The sequence below is a fragment of the Pipistrellus kuhlii genome, unplaced genomic scaffold, assembly GCF_014108245.1.
Source record: "Pipistrellus kuhlii isolate mPipKuh1 unplaced genomic scaffold, mPipKuh1.p scaffold_m20_p_16, whole genome shotgun sequence".
NCBI classification, from domain to species: Eukaryota; Metazoa; Chordata; class Mammalia; order Chiroptera; family Vespertilionidae; genus Pipistrellus; species Pipistrellus kuhlii.
Genome location: NW_023425471.1, coordinates 3,154,883 through 3,172,481, shown reverse-complemented (window position 1 = coordinate 3,172,481; position 17,599 = coordinate 3,154,883). Strand labels below are relative to the sequence as shown.

The window sequence follows — 17,599 nt, the reverse complement described above, 5'->3', positions numbered from 1 at the left end:
CCCAACCGAAGCACAAACTCTACAAAAAGCCTGCTCCCTCTTGCAGAGACATTTGTAGTAACACACCTCCAAGTTGGTCTTGTCCATGCATCAGTCATAGAGGCTTGCGAGTTGGATGGGTTAGGAAACTCAAGCCTTGGCTCTCTGAGCTCGAGTAAATTCCTTAATGTCTACTCCTCAGTCTATCTATAAAAATCATGGTGCCTGGCAATAGTTGCTATATCAACACCGGTGTGAAAACTTCCCGACCCCCTCAAGATGGGTTAGGTATTTGCCCTGCCTGTGCTCCCAGCATAGGTATGTCACCTTTTATAACACCTGTCACACTATATTGCACTTTGTTGCTTTCATGAGTCTGCTTCTTGCACTGAATCTTGAACTCCTTGCAGGTAAAGACTTGGCAGTTACATTTGGACACTAGAGAATGCCCTGAGTGATGCAGAATGTACCTATGCAAATCACCATTTTCCTATTTCTTGTGACCAGGACTTATGCTGAAAATGACTGCCATACTGAAAGCATCAGTGTTCAGGTCGCTGTAACATTTCTTATAAATTGCACCAGACTTTCACATACTAACAAGAAGGAATGTCTTCTAGGAAGATACTCCCAATTCCATTTCCAAACTATAGTGACCATCATTAAAAGGATAAATCATAAGATAAAAATAAGGTATGTAAAAATTTAATGCAAGATACATTCTGCTATGATATTCCAATAAATAAAACAAGGTTATCTTTATTCTGCAATATAACATGTTTCCTATTTTCCTTGGTGACTAAAATATATCTACTTATTCTCAAGTATTATATATTTCAGTTTATGCCCCTTCTATGGGAAAATGCCTAAATTTAAAAAATATATTTTATTGATTTTTCACAAAGAGGAAGGGAGAGGGAGAGAGAGAGTTAGAAACATCAATGAGAAACACTGATCAGCTGCCTCCCGCACACTCCCACTGGAGATGTGCCCGCAACCAAGGCACATACCCCTGACCGGAATCGAACCTGGAACCCATCAGTCCACAGGCCAACGCTCTATCCACTGAGCCAAACTGACTAAGGCAAAATGCCTAAATTTTTATTTTATATTGTCAGTAGAAAATAGGTGATTATCTAAAAAATATTTTACTTATATAAATTATGTAGTAGAGAATGCAATTATTAAATGTCTTTGTTAGTATAAAGAGACTAAAGGATAGACCATAAGTATATTTTTTATTTACTGCAAGCATAAAAGGATTGTTAAAAAGTGTCTACTCTGTGAATGCCAGGTTTTTACTCTTTCAATTAGTATTTTTCTTGTTCTAGTAGGACAATGGTATTAGGATTCACTCACTGGTCAATGCAGAAAACCTCAGGAAAGAAAATTTCATTCTTTTTTTTATAAAATATGTTTTTATTGATTTTTAAAGAGGGAGGGAGGGGGATATAGAGATAGAAACATCAATGAGACTGATGACTCCTGCATACCCACAACTGAGGATTGAGCCTGAAACCTGGGTATGTGCCCTGACTGACCGGGAATTGAGCTGGGGACTTCTTGGTTCATGGGTTGACGCTTAACCACTGAGCAGCACTGGCTGGGCAGAAAATTTCATTCTTTGTCTACTATTAATTTCACTATTAAATTTGTTCAAGGACACACAAAAGGGTCTCAAGTCTCTGCAACCCTCATTGCTATGCCAAAGCATGGATATGTATACAGTATGGATATATATAACAATTATATATATATATATATATATATATATATATATATATATATATATATATATATATATATATATAACAATTATCACTGGATAGTTCTCTCCTCCAAAGAAAACTTTAAGTCAGTTTTTACAGATTTAACTGGAAAGAGACTGGCTTCTTCGAAGACTCTTGGAGGCACACTTCAGGACTCACTCAAAGCTGCAGGCTCCAGTCTTATCCCTACAGCCCCAGCGGCCTCCCCAGACCTGCTCTGTGCACCCTGCTCTCAGCCCTGCCCTGCAGCTGTGACATGGAGGGAGTGACCTGGGGCCTTCTCCTTGTGCTGGCAGGCCTGCCTGCCTTGGAAGCCAACGACCTGATTGATAAAGACAGTTCCTTTTCTTACGACTGGGAGACCCTGCAGCTGGGCGGGGTGATCTGCGCTGCGCTCCTCTGCATCGCTGGAATCGTGTTCGCTCTGAGTGGCAAGTGCAAATGCAAGCGCAATTGCAACCTCAGCCCCTTCTCTGAGAAAGCTGTTCCACTCACCACGTCAGGCTCTGCCAGTATCGTCTGAGGGAGGACCAGCTCCGTGGCACCTCCAGAGCCAGCTCCCATGCGGTTGGTTCCCTCCCCACTTGGGGGCCTTAGGCTCCTTCTGATCAGGAGGCTGTTCAAAGCTTATTTCTAAATTAAACTGGTCTCACTCCCCAATAAATAAATAAATAAATAAATAAATAAATAAATAAATCAGTTTTTACAAATCAGCATTTTTCATATTAATATGCATTCATAAGTAGTTTATCTTGCTATTTTAAGTTATAACTGATTATCTCAGATTATAGTTATAACTTAAAATAGCAAGATAAACTACTTATGAATGCATATTAATATGAAAAACGCTGATTTGTAAAAACTGATTAAAAGTTTTCTTTGGAGGAGAGAACCATTCAGTGATAATTGTTATTATTTGAGTCTTTTGTCTAGTGATAAGGTCAAAGCAGCACAACTTCAGGTGGTTTGAGAATGAATGGTGGCAGAATTGATGTCCCCACCTAGAACCCAACCGAAGTATCATTTCTGAAGACTGGTTGAATTAAAAATAATAATAATAATAAAAATGTACATATACTGGCAATGTCTTATCAGTTCTGGCTGCTGTAACAATATACCAGAGATTGGGTGGCTGATAAATCACCACAATTGATTTCTCACAGTTCTAGAGGCTGGGGTATAAGGTCAATGTGCCAATAAGTTTGGTGTCTGTTAAGTGCCTCCTTACTGATTCATAGATAGCCATACTGCCTATGTGTTCTCACATAGTGGAAAGAGTGAGAAAGTTCTCTGGGGACTCCTTTATAAGAGCACTAATCTCATCATGAGGATTCCGCCCTCATGATATAACTACCTCCCAAAGGCCATCACTTTGAGGGTTAGGATTTCAACATATGAACCTTGGATGGGGGCGGGGGTGGGGGCAGGCACAAACAGTTCATAAACACAAGAATACATAACTATATATATGTAAAGTAGCCGGGATTGTTTATATGTACTACTTATATGGTGAAATTAGAGCTTATTCACTTAAATGAACCATCCACTTTGATCAATAATGTTATATATGAACAACTTAACAAAGTTGAATTAAAAATACAATAAAACATTAAGTTAAATAAATATCAGGTAAATAATGCTGTTTTTTTTAGTGACAAAGAAAACTACCCAAAGCAATTAAAATACTGTATTTTTGCTAATATCATGTCCCCCCAAAAGACATCGTCCTAAACTTTTTTGAGGTGGATGCCTGGTTTTAGAATAGCCAACATTACCCTACCCCCGTGGTCGGCAAACCACCGCTCGCGAGCCACATGCGGCTCTTTGGCCCCTTGAGTGTGGCTCTTCCACAAAATACCACGGCCTGGGCGAGTCTATTTTGAAGAAGTGGCGTGAGAAGAAGTTGAAGTTTATTTATTTTTTTAAAATATATTTTATTGATTTTATACAGAGAGGAAGGGAGAGAGACAGAGAGTTTGAAACATCGATGAGAGAGAGTCATCGACCAGCTGCCTCTTGCACACCCCCTACTGGGGATATGCCCGCATCCAAGGTACATGCCCTTGACCGGAATCGAACCCGGGACCCTTCAGTCCCCAAGCCGATGCTCTATCCACTGAGCCAAACCGGTCCGGGCAGAAGTTGAAGTTTAAAAAGTTTGGCTCTCAAAAGAAATGTCAATCGTTGTCCTGTTGATATTTGGCTCTGTTGACTAATGAGTTTGCCGACCACTGCCCTAGCCCCTGTAGCACTGGGAAAGGGGAAAGGGACTGGCAGCTTGCCCCATTGGTGATGTCAGCAGATCATGCCCTGGTTTCATAGAAACAGGTGAGCTGGGGCGGGAGGGGGGGGGGAACAGGCGGTTATTTCCATTCTTGTTTGCTTCACTAGTAAAATCCTTATGAATTTTCCATTCACTTTCTGATCTACATGGTAGGATATCTCACAGATTTTACAGACACATTCTATACTCAAAACAACTAATAGAAATAAAAGCTCATTCAACAAATATTAATATTACAAAGATGGCTTTATTAATCTAGCATCATTTAATGAAGATGAGCAGCAATTCAAATACAAAATTCTTTCTCAAGCCCTTTGACAGATCTTACCCCCTTCGGGGCTCGGAAGGTACCAGTAAAACACTTTCGGAGACATAAAATACATAACATGTTTCCTGATAGGGTGTCTCAGTAGCCAGGGAATCTCTGTTATCTCTTTTGGGGGGCAGATAACTAAGGCATGCATGAAACCACACCCCAGGGCAGTTTCCATAACCTCCTCAGAGAAGGTGACCAAACATGTATTATGCAAACATACATACAGAACTTGGCTGAGAGCGAATAGGGTTCTGTTAATAATTACACCAGAACACGAGGTGTAAGTAAATCAGGAGTTGTAAACAGAGAAACACCCTATAAACACAGAGCTGGGCAAAAGTAGGTTTACAGTTGTTAGGATGCAAAACACTGAGTTTATCTTATATTTAAATTTATTAATTATTGCATTATGTTCCATGCAGACAACTGTAAACCTATTCTTGCCCCACCCTGTATAGTTAACCCTTCAACAATGCAGGGCTTGGAGCACTGTCATCCTTGTACAGTCAAAATCTGTGTATAACTTCTGACTCCCCCAAAACTTAACTACTAATAGCCTATTCTTAACTAGAAGCCTAGCTGATAGCAAACCATTGATTAATACATATTTTGTATATTATATACTGCATTCTTTCAATACAGTAAATGAGAGAAAAGAAAATGTTAAGGCAATCATAAGGAAGAGAAGATATTTCCAGTAGTGTAGGTATTTATTGAAAAAAAATTATGTGTAATTGGACCCACGCATTTCAAATGCAGTTCCAGGGTCAACTGGACACCCTTTGTACCTCTAAGATATAAGGGCAATCAGGTGTTTGATACATTGCTTCTGGCTCCAAGTTGGGAGACTCATAGCAATAGAATTTTGCATTAAGAGTTTGCAAGAGGCCTAGGAGGGAAGCTTGTGTGAGAGGAATAATGCATATCTTGGGTGTTTACCCTTTCGAAGACAACTATGGTTTGAAACAGATCAATTGAGGTAAACACCCCACCCCTCATTTATCTTTTTAAGAAGTACCGTATTTTTCGGACCATAAGACGCACTTTTTTCCCCAGAAGTGGGGGGGAAAAGTCCCTGCGTCTTATGGTCCAAATATAGCCTACACATATATTTTTTAAAAAAAGTTTTTTTACTTGCCCAGCTCTGTGTGGTCTCTGTGTGCTTGCCCGGCTCTAAAATGGTTCTAAATGCTGCTGTTTACTTTACAGGGTTGATTACATGTGTTTATGACTGTGATGTTGGGTTTTAATGCACGTAAAATATTTTAGGACACTATTTGTTTCAGAATCTTTTTTTCTTCATTTCCCTTCTCTAAAAACTGGTGCGTCTTATGGTCCGGAGTGTCTTATGGTCCGAAAAATATGGTATATTCATTTCCCAAGGTATGCTTGCTTCCCTTTCCCAGAAAAGGCATGCATCCTAGAAGCAAATGCCTTCACTGCCCCTTCCAACCTTATTTAGGGCAGATATAGCCCCCTAAGTTTACATATACAACTTCAATTCTACCTTTTCTTCCTACTGAATTACTATTGATTTTTAATTAATAATACACATAGCATAAAAGTTATCATCTTAACTTTTTTCAGTGTATGGCTCAGTAGTGTTAAGCATATTTATCCAACTCTATCTTGCAGACCAGATGACTAGCATATTCATGAAAGAAATACTACTAATGAATGCAATATTGAGTCTGAACACAGGCTTATTGGCCTTTAGAAACATCCCAAGATATTTACAAGCAAGGGCAACAGTGGCATGGATTCCATGGAATGTGTAGAATTACCTAGAGTTTAGCCTGGCTGACAAGTTTCTCCCCCATTACTGTAGCAAAAGTTTTCTATGCCACTGTTTAAGCTGGGAGATTTATTTTGATCATCTGTCTTGCCCAGAACATCAACTAAGGAAATAAAGTCCAGACAGCTTTAAAAGGAAGCTAAGATTGTTTTGTCTTTGTGGAAAAATATTATTGTAGTCTATGAAACAGTGTACAAATAATGCAAAATATTATAAACTATAGGTTATATTACTAGTCATTTGAAAAATACTTCTATAAATATGTCATGAAAGAATTCTAAGTTTGAGGCACTTCAAGCAATTCCTTTAAAATGTTCTACGCTGCATATGCTTTCTATATGACCAGGCCTTTAAGTAAAATATCTGATCTTCAGAAATGCAAAAAGATTTTCAGATATCAGTAAATCTTTGTCTTCCTAGGATTACAAAATATTTTTTCTGTATCACAAATTGACAGTAAGAAAGCAAGCAAATCCTGTACTTGTAAGTTAACTAAAGATCAGAGCAAGTATGCTCAGTGAGAAGGCCTTAAAAAAGAAAATTCATCCATGTTTTGAAATAAAATGTACCTAAAATCATGGCCAATGTTCAGCCAGCAAGTACCAGTTTGTGCCTTACCAGTGGTTCAATATTTTGATTGTCATACCTACTTACAACTGTATATAACCACTAACTGATGATATAAAAAGACAGCTCAAAAATGTCAGACATTAAAAGACATTCTAAAAGCCAACTTGTGTTTCTTGTTGCTACTTCAGTGATAAACATCGTTATCAATAAAAGACTGAAGGAGCACTACTAATACCAAAAAATGCACCTCTATACTTAGTATTAAACGCAGGTGTTTAGAATAGTCTTAGTTAAGTTTTGGAAAACCTATTATGTATTAAAGCAAAACACCACCTACATCTGGGCGTCTTAGGGGCTAGCTTGGCTGGTCGATGGCTTGGATTTTGCTTGTATGTTGAGGATGTAATCATGACGGAAGGATGAGCGGACAGTGCGGTTCATGAGGGGCTGCAGGGGGCGGAAGTTGTCCACCATTCTTTTCTCTTTCTCCCCCTCGGAAGTGAAAAGCAGGGTCCGAAATTGCTCAAGCTAGAAATAGAAACAGGAAGCATAAATAATTTAAATGGAAAAACAGCTTCACCGCATTAATAAATTACTTTCATTTTTATGACTCTGAAACATTCCTCTACAATGGGACACAGCAGAACTTATGCTGGGTAGGAAGGCCTTCAGCATTGGACAGGGAGGAAGATGTGTGGAGAGGAGAGCAGCAGCAGGTGGTGAAACCAGCCGGCCCCTGACCAGTTTGCTCAGTGGATAGAGCTTCAACCTGGGGACTGAAGGGTCCCAAGTTTGATTCCGGTCAAGGGCATGTACCTGGGTTGCAGGCATGTACCTTGGTTGTAGGGGTGTGCAGGAGGCAGCTGATTGATGTTTATCTTTCATCAATGTTTCTAACACTCTATCCCTCTCTCTTCCTCTCTGTAAAAAAAATCAATAAAATATATTTTTAAGAAAAGAAAAAAACCAGCCGGGCACTTGGAACCCAAGGACTACAGGTCCAAGGCCCTGTCCCCCACATATTGGCCATTTGCCAAGAATAAGTTACTTCATCTTTGATTCCAGGAACCTCATCTTGAAATAGTTAAAACAGCAGCTCACTGAATAAAAAAGGAAAGGCCTGGTACATAGAGTAATAGCACCAAAAATGTTTTTGTAGTCTGTTGATTGTTGTTTTTTGTTTTGTTTTTCCTTCAAATTTTAACTGAATTGTTAACACAATGTATCCTTGATTGCTTACCACCCCTGGACACTGGGATGCTCCTTGCTCACACTGTCCAATAGAACTTTCTGAGACCATGGCAAGGTCCTCTGCAGTCCATTAGGGTAGACACAAATCATAGATAGCTTCCGGGCACTTGTACTGTGGCCAGTGTGACTAAGGAAGTGATGTTTTAATTTAATCTTCACTTTAATGGATCCATATTTAAACTTAAATGGCCACATGGGGCTAGTGGCCAATGTATTAGACACAGCAGCTCAGCACAAAAGGAGCAACCCCAACCCCACGAATGTGGCAATAGCATGAATCAGTAGCACCTTGGCTTTCTGGGTAACTATGGGGTGGACTCAACTTCAAGCCAGCCGGAAAACCTATCCACAACCTTTCTCATTATTCTGTCAGGTGCAATACAGCTTGAAGGACAACCTGGGGCATAGTGGAGTTGCAGAGGTAGGATTGGGACCAGAGGCAAGCACCAAAACAGTTACCCTACTTACAAATTACACGTATACCCTCAATAAATAGAAATGTGTCCAAGTAACTAAGGTTATTCTGTTTTGTTTTGTTTTGTTTTTTACAAATTGAAAAGATTAGAAATAGCCCAGACACCATTAGATCTATAAAATGGATTGGTACAAAGCCATTAAAAATAATGCCGAAGATAATGATTATTATCTACAAAGTATTCCACACATCACAGAGTGAAAAGAGCAGCAAAATGGTTCATACAGAATGGTTCCATTTGTTTAAAAAAAAAAAACAAACTACATATATTTATACAGATAAGAAAGCTGAAGGATTTTTCCAAACAATGATTAACACTGAGTGGTTAGGTTATAGGTGACTAGGATTATACCAATAGATGACAGCTCTATCTTTTTGTTTTCTGTTGAAATTTTATTTCCAAAGTCCTCCATATAGGACATTGACCGAATGGTTTCTTTATTTTATTTATTTATTTTTCAGTGTCATGTCAATTTTTAAATATGAAGGATAGTAGCAGGTTAAACGTATAGGCCACCAAGCCCAGGCTTATGGGCAAGATCTACATTTTGCCATTGGTTTTTAATGGATTTCATCACACAGAATTTAAAAAAATACAGTCTTAATTCACTAGTTGCTTTCTTTAAGACTTCTGGTTTTGACATATAATTAGAAAAGCTTCCTCCATTTGGAGATAAAGGGGAGCAGAATTTGTGATTCCAAAATATGCCTTTGGCATAAGGATTATTTTGAGCTGATTATTTTTATTAAAGTGCAGACACAGAGAAAATCTGAAAACCCAGTAGAAGTTACCCTTTTGTATATTTATTTGTTTAAGATGTTCTCTTTTCTTTCTTTTAATATATTTTTACTGATTTCAGAGAGGAGGGTAGAGGGAGGGAGAGAGAAAAACATCAATGATGATAGAGAATCATTAATTAAATAGTTGCCTCCTGCATGTCCTTATTTGGTGATTGAGCCTACAACATGGGTATGTGCCCTGATTGGGAATTGAACCAGTGACCTCTGGATTCATAGGTTGACACTCAACTACTGGGCAACACTGGCTAGGTTATTTTCTAAGTTTTAACTTCTCTTTCTGGTTAATTTGAAGCATTTCCTAATTCATATTTAAATTAGATAAAAAGTTAGCACATCTACCTAATAAAAAAGTAACATGCTAATCGACTGTACCTTCACAACGCCCAGCCAATCAGGAGTGAGTATGCAAATGAACCCAACCAAGATTGTGGTTTAATTTGCATACACAGCCACCGTGCTGCCAGGGGCAGGTGGGATGCTTGCATCATCACCATGGCGATGATGCAGGCATTCTGCACCACTCCAGAAGCTCCTGGCCTCAGAGTAGTGTGGGAAGGCAGAAAGGTGGCTCTGGCCAGAGCGAAGGCAATGCCAGCAGCCAGGGGAAGGAAGGCCCATTTTTGCACGAATCTTTGTGCATCAGGCCTCTAGTTTTAATAAAAATGTATAAGCATTATAAGTTAAAAACGGATCCCAAAGTTTGAGCCCCGGCTTGATTTGAAGAGGAAAACTAGAATTTCCTATACAGAAACATGGAAACAATGTACCTGATCATGATCAACCTCTACAGGCTGCTTCTTAATGATCCAGGTGACAGACTCGGAGAGCGGTGGGGTAGTCAGGGATCCTGAGTAGGTCCAGTAGTCCGGGCAGGTGGGCATCAGGCAGGCAGGGTCGAACGACCCAAATTCCACTATGGTATCCTGGCCAAGAGGAAGGGTCACCAAACTATCATTTCAGGGTGATGACAACCACTCTGGAAAGAGGTGACAAGGCAACAACTCTAGGGGTGTCTGGGGACCAGCCGTGGTCCAGAGGAGCTCCTTCAGACCTGGACTGAATCACCCCCATGGCTGCAATCAACTCTATTTCTGACACTCCTCAGTGGGAACACAGCAGAACCTGTCTTCTGCCTCAATTCTAGTGAGTTTCGGGCAGGTGGTCTCCTCTGAATTCTTGGGGGCATTAGGTGGTGGCTGGTGCACAAATAAGGAGGCTTCCTTTTTCAAGAGATTAATAGTATCCTTTCTAAAATGCAGTGCAAATTAGGAGGAGCCAGGATCCTAGACTCTAAAGGGAGTGAGAAAGAAGAAGGAAGGCAAGGGGGGCGGGGAAGATGGGGAGGGAAAGAGGAAGAGAACAACATAGGGACATCCAGGGAGCAGCCCATTAGGGATTCTGAATATTGAACAGCTGATCTTGGGGCTGGACAAAGGTCTCCATCCTGAAGGAGATGGTAATTGTTATTTAGAGGTGGACAAGCCAAGCTTCTGTCCAACTTTTCTCTGCTTCCTGCCTGAGGGAGGGTAGCTTGAGTCAAGAAGGCAGCTCTAAGTGTGTCCACAAGGACTGAGAGGGAGCAGGTGGCGGGAGCAAGGGGGGGGGGCATCATGTTCCCAAGTCCTCAAAGGCTCAGGGCATGGCAGCAACACCAGTGGCCAGCGCCCACCAAGGAAATCCCTTCTGTACCCTGAGGGCCAGGGGTGCTCTCAACACACCAGCACCATAAGCCAAGCTGTTGTCTAGGAAACTTTCAAAGAGAATCTGAATTACACTGAAATTAATTACATTTCCTAATTCAAAGGGCTTTGTTAGTATTTCCACCCTGAGACTTCAACATAAATATTGTATATTACAAGTGCTTTTGGGGGAAAAAAATATTACCTTATGCTTAATTGATGGTAACGTATCCACCAATTTTTGTAGCTCTTTATGATTTCTCCCTAGCTAAAGAAAAGGCAATGAGGAAATATTAAAAATAATTGGCATCTCACTTTTGAAATTACAACAGAATGTGAATTAAAATTAACCACCTGGTGAGTGTATAAAAGCAAACCAACCATACTACTTAAACTATACTTAAACTGGTAATTGAGAATATTATAAATATCACTGATTAATTAGATGTGGTAGTCCTGCACTGTTGCCCAGCTTTTTACTCTAGAATTAAATTAGAACAGAACAAAAGAGCAGGCTGTTTGCTGACAGGATCAGCATGCCTGCAGGCAAAGGTGCTCCTTCATTTATAAGGTCTGAAATTTAAATTCATTAAAATTAAAAACTGTTCCACAGTCAAAGTAACCACAGTTCTAGTGCTGTTGCCACATGTGGCCTTTGACTACTCTATTGGACCGTGCATTTTTACACCATTTAAAATCCTATATAATAAAAGGCTAATATGCAAATTGACCGAACAGCAGAACAGCCAGTCACTATGACATGCCCTATCCACCGGGGGGCAGATGCTCAATGCAGGAGCTGTCCCCTGGTGGTCAGTGTGCTTCCCACAGGGGGAGTGCCGCTCAGCCAGAAGCACAGCAGCAGTGGTGGGAGCCTCTCCCCCCTCCATGGATGTCTGACTGATGGCTTAGGCCCACTTCCTCTGCATCCCCTGAGAGCTCCCAGACTGAGAGGGTGCAGTCTGGACTTAGGAACTCCCCCTCTGAGAGCACGAATTTCGTGCACCAGGCCTCTAGTACATTCATAATAATCTTGTATTTTAACCATTGTTTGTTTTTATCCCAATATTCTTAGAACTTAGGCATGCAATGTTCTGTCTTTTCATCCTAGAATACTACACATCAATTAAAGTTGGTAACTTTTTCTTACCTTTAAAAATACTCCTATCACAGCCAAACCATTTTCTTCCAGTACTGCATCCTCAAAGTTTTCAAATTTGACTGAATTCCAGTGCACCAGGTGCAGCTGAAACACCATTAAAAGTTGGTTTGACACATGACCACATAGGATCGATAAAAAATAGCCTTATTCAACATGGTATTTTAACATGTTTCCTCACTCATAATAAAGCTACTGGGAAAAGCATACAGAATCAAAAAAAAAAAAAAGAACAAGAACAAATGTATGCAACAGCAGAAATTAATTTGGACCAGAGACATTTATTTGAGGAGGAAAATAAAAGAAAAAAAATAAATAGCAGAGTCAGTAACATTTCAGTGAGGGAGCAACATTTGTCCATTCTCACCCTGATTTGCATGAAACACTCATATCCCAAAACCATTTGCATATACAGGAGAGATGCTTATCTTGAGAGAAATAGATTCTCCTTCTGGGAATGAGATAGGAGTTGAAGACATTTCTTTGAGTGAGAACCAGTTAAAATATGTTTCTTTTAAAGCTAACACAAAACTAAATTAGCAGGGAAATTGTTAGAAGAAATTCTATGTGCTTATGTGTTCTCTATATTCCACTACAAATGATTCCTCATCCATCATTCATGAATGCTTCATTGCCTGGACTCCCAAGTAAGACCCTCAAGGTCATGCTTACCTTCCTTTCCAAATAGGACCCGCCTCAAGTGCTGTTGCTCTTCGGTTAGAAATGCTTATTAAATCTCACTCTTTTTGTCTATTTCTTCATTTAGGTTCCCACCATCTCTCACTTGGATTAATTAGATGTGGTAGTCCTGCACTGTTGCCCAGCTTTTTACTCTAGACTAGGGGTGTCGAACTCAATCAGAGAAGGGGCCAAAATCTAAAATCCAGCCTAAATCACGGGCCGAATGGTTTACTGAACAGTCATAAACTGTCATTGTGATGGAAACGCAGCGGAGTGCAGTGATGACAGCGCGGTGCGGGCCACATTGCAAGGCCTGGCGGGATGGATTTGGCCCGCGGGCCTTGTGTTTGACACATGTGCTCTAGACTGATTTGAATTTAGCTTAGAATTCTGAAAGAAGTCCATTTTGTAATCTTAAGGTTGATCTAAGCTATATTATTTGAGATGAGGGCAATTATTATTTTACATGTAATAATTGGGAATCTAATATGCCCCTGAGAGAGCTACTTAGATTTATAGGAATCACCTGATTCTTCCTGAGAATTTCTTCAAATCGGAAACTCAGAACTATCCCCACCCCTCCGCAGTTGTCACTATTTTTGAGCTTCTCAACATACCTCTGCCGGGTAACATTTGCTGTCCACAGTATGCTCAGAGCCCCAGGCATCGATGGCCCCCCAGTGAAAATGGAACTGCTTCAGTCGATAGTTGTCTTCCAGGGGTCCCCCCTTGATCACTGAAATGACACATCCAACACTTTTAGGGCACAGGTTTGCACCCCGTGGAAGATGGAGGGGAAGGCCGAATCTGTGGGTGAAACTCCTATATGAACTGTCTTAAGTGGAACACAGTGTGTTGTATACAAGTGCTTCTAAACTTAATTTCCATGCAGTTTATACATGTCGAAGGGGGAGATCTGCACTCTGAATGACGCTGAGACTTAACTACAGTCCAAGCTATATACAATTGTTAAAGGCCAATTGTTGACTTATTTTTCATGTTCTACATTTACTGTGCCCAGTTTTTTTGTGGGTATAGTTAAATGTATATTTCTCTTAGCATATATATCCAACCCAATCTCCTAAAACTGAAATATGGGGACAAAAGATATTCTATTTATTTTTTTATGCACTGATACTTGGTTTTTCAGTTTTTCTAGATACCCTTCCCTTTCATTGAAATAGAATGGGAAATTTGCAAGTTAAAAATTATGCCCATACTGGTTTTGCTCAGTGGGTAGAGCATCAGCCTGCAAACTGAAGGGTCCCAGGTTCGATTCTGGTCAAGTGCATGTACCTTGGTTGTGGGCACATCCCCTGTGGGGGGTGTGCAGGAGGCGGCTGATTGATGTTTCTCTCTCATTTATGTTTCTAACTCTCTATCCCTCTCCCTTCCTCTCTGTAAAAAATCAATAAAATTATATTTAAAAAGAATTATCATCCATCTCCCTTTGGACAGAGTGAACAATGTGAGTCATCCACACACTTCACCACTAGGTTCACCATGTTGGATAAATACCTTTTATTTAGATTAATGTTTTCTGAAACTCATGAAATCAATACATTACAGTAGCAAAATATTTGGGTGTGATTTTTTCAAGTCACTCTTCCTCAGTTTTTGGGTGGTGCTAATTTTCTTCTTTTGTTTGAATTTGCTAAATAATTTTATTTCCTCATTTCTTCCACCTAATGAGACCTTGGAGATATCTGTTCATGGTTAAACTAATACAACAACATGAAAACCATCCATCTCTTCTATTGCAATGATCTTTAGCATTTATCGCATCATTTATTGAATTTTATATACACAAATGATTGAGTACAGTGATTCCAAGAACCAAATACACTAGATATGTCATACAATGGTCTTCTATGTATTGTACTGGCTTTTGAAAATATTTTACCTAACTTCCTCTTTAAAAATAAGAAGTTTTGTGAGCAAAGACACCTATAACTTCTTTGGGTGCAGGGAAGTTGAGAATAATACCACATGCTTCACTAAATTAATAGGAAGATGGTACTAAAGTGTACTGATCTATAATAATGAAAGTGTAATATGCTAATTAGACTGGATGTCCTTTCCAGACTCTTCCGGATGATCTTCTGAATGAAGCCGGGCTGCAAGGGAAGCCCGGGTCCCGGGTGCCAGAGGGAAGCTGATGCCAGCAGCCGGGGGAAGGAAGGCCTACCGTGCCTTCCTTCCTTCCTAATACACAACAAATTTGTGCACTAGGCCTCTAGTATAAAAATAAAACATCTCCTCAAAATTCTTATTTTTCTGTGCCATCTCCATATTGTGAGCATGACTTTGGCAAATAATTAACCTAATCTTTTTAATTCAATTGACGTCTGGTCCCAAGTTTAGTGACCAGGGCAGAGGAGACGGTGAGCTTTTCTCTCCTATCCTCAGAAACACACTGGGAAAACTTCCTGGATACTTACGGTGTGTGTCTTCTCCAAAGACAATGAGCAAGGCAGAGAGGAGATGTCACCAATGGGTGGCCTCGAGGGAGCAGAGCAGAACTGGTCTTCAGGTGTGTTTGGAGTCACCCACATAATACTAAAGACATTTTTACATCCCTTGCCAACATTTAAATCTGCATGATTTCACATAAAAATCCACTCTTTCAACTAAACTTGAAAATGAGACGTCCTGACCATGTTGGGCACATGCTTTTACTGGATGACAGTAGGCTGGACTGGAGACATGGTCGCCCCCTTTAGATGGTCCCACCAGTTCTGTCTCCCCACCACACTGTAGCTCCTTAAAGGCAAAACCATCCCCTCTTCCTCTTTCTATTATGAGCACCTGGCACAGTGCCTGACACTTAGGAGATCCTCAATGAAAACAGGAACTAAAAAAAAAACAGACTGTAAAGTGTTCGTTAGTTGAAACATCACTTGTAACCTCAACAAGAGCAAGGAAAATGGTGAAGTCGGGCAGGGCAGATGCGTGGATGAGAAGGGCAAGTACAGTTGGCAAGAAATGGGGCAGAAAATGGGCACAGAAGTTAGTGAATTAGAAAGCAGAGCAGTCATAATATATACCAATGATAAACTTATTTATTTGAGGTTGTTGATATTTCGTTCTTTCTGTGCTCTGAGAAGAGATTAAACATGTAAAAATTAGATAGGAAATATAAAACACCTAGCACAGTGTCACGTAAGCAGCCTATGTAATGTTCACTCCCTTCTATTGCTTTTTAGAAATTTTATCTTTGTTGTTTAAAGTATTACAGATGTCCCCTCCCCTCCCCCATTGACTCTCTCTACCCCACCCCTCCCAGGACTTCCATACTATTGTCTGTATCCATTGAGTTATACATATATGTATAAAAGTTCTTTGGTTAATCTTTTCCTGCCCCTTCCTCCCCAAAGTAGAGGTGAGGGAGGTAACAGAGAAAGGGATGGTGAAGGAGAAGATAATACACAAGCCCCATACAAATAAAAGGAAATGCAGAATGGGCAGGAAACTTTTTGGGGCGATGGAAATGCTCTAAAATGGGATTGTAATAACGGCTCCACCACTCTGCAAATTTACTAAGAACTACTATTTTGTTTTTCCAAAAAAGTAGATGTAGGACCACAAATACGGAAGGAGAACTTAGATTCATTGGTGATGCTCCTGAAAGTGTCAAGTAAGTGAAGCCCAATGGGGCAGAAAGCATCCTTAGGAGAACAACCGAACTCAACTCTTGCTCTTTAATGCCTGATATTGCTGACGAGAGTAATTTCAGTGAAGGTGATAATTTATAGGAATCTTCTACAGGACTCAGTAAAGATATAATTCAGTGCCCTTCCCCACAATATTTTGCATCTCTCATATGCACTCATTAAAATCAATAACTGTTCTATTCAGGGGAGCCAAGCAAAACAATATTCAGCAGAGGACAGTGGTATGAAACACAACCTTTCTCTTACCCTTTTAATTTCTGTAAGGCTGATCGTGATGTGGTATCCCCTCTCTCATTCCTGAGTTTAGTCGTTTGAGCCTTCCCTTACTTTTCCCCATTGGTCTACCGAGCCAAACATTTGTCAATTGTTGAACTTTCCGAAAAAACCAACTTCTGATTTCACTGATTTCCGCTCTTTATCATGACCTTTCGGTTTACTTTCGGTTTAGTTTGTTATCCTCTCTCTAGTTTCTTAAGGGAGAAGAGTAGGTTATTAATTTGAGAAATTTCTTCCCCAATCCAGGCATTTTCATTTATAAATTTCTCTCTAAGCACTGCTTTTGCTGCATCCCATAAGGTTTGGTATATTTTGTTTTTGTCACATACCTTCCCCAGCTTGGTCCCTTGCACACTTTATCCTCATTTCTTTGTAAATCACACCGTGGCAGCATTTCCTAGGTTTTTTTTCTGGGAAATTTATAGACATTAGTATTGATTAGATCCTTTATTTTCTAGAATTAGAGTTGTTCCACGCCTTCCTTCCTTTCTAGGATGTCTTTGCTTTCTTTTAATTTTCTTTATTTTTTGTGTTCATTCATTCTTTCTTCCTCTTTGAATGTTATTGATTATTTGGAAACAGCAAGGAGAAAGAGCAGTGAAGAATAAGCAGGAGATAGGAGGTAGTCACTGAAATGTGGAAAAGAGATAGAGTTAGGCACTTATTAAAGATTTATGATATCTGAAAGAAAATAATTATTAAAGCACAATGAAAAGGAGTTACCTATTTTAGTCCTTCCTGACAAAACAAGTGGAAAATTAGCCACCTCCTTACAAACTTTCTTGCATTTTGTAAAAAGAGTGTGAAACTGACTCACTAGGGAAGGAATGACTCAGTTTGTTGTGTTGGTAGGTATCTAGAGAGCTATTATGAGGAAAATGTTTTTTCCC

The 17,599-nt window shown here is 39.8% G+C and overlaps 1 protein-coding gene and 1 long non-coding RNA gene across 6 annotated transcripts in view; both read right to left on the bottom strand.

Annotated features, from left to right (window-relative positions):
- Positions 1–5,856: 5,856 nt before the first annotated feature.
- CA5B (carbonic anhydrase 5B) overlaps positions 5,857–17,599 on the bottom strand; it is a 38,554-nt gene continuing 26,811 nt past the window's right edge. For 4 of the 5 annotated variants that reach the window (XM_036439548.2, XM_036439547.2, XM_036439549.2 and 1 more), the window contains exons 4-8: positions 13,377–13,495; positions 12,070–12,165; positions 11,125–11,187; positions 10,008–10,163; positions 5,857–7,241 (exon numbers count right to left, since the gene is read on the bottom strand). In XM_036439548.2, the coding sequence (XP_036295441.1) occupies positions 7,062–7,241; positions 10,008–10,163; positions 11,125–11,187; positions 12,070–12,165; positions 13,377–13,495 (614 nt within the window). In that variant the 3' untranslated portion in view covers positions 5,857–7,061. The remainder of the gene's footprint in view (positions 7,242–10,007; positions 10,164–11,124; positions 11,188–12,069; positions 12,166–13,376; positions 13,496–17,599) is intronic. The other variant, XM_045582289.1, reaches the window with a different exon arrangement.
- LOC123650979 overlaps positions 5,857–17,599 on the bottom strand; it is a 28,414-nt gene continuing 16,671 nt past the window's right edge. Inside the window, exon 3 of the long non-coding RNA XR_006741775.1 lies at positions 5,857–6,876. This is a non-coding gene — a long non-coding RNA (uncharacterized LOC123650979). The remainder of the gene's footprint in view (positions 6,877–17,599) is intronic.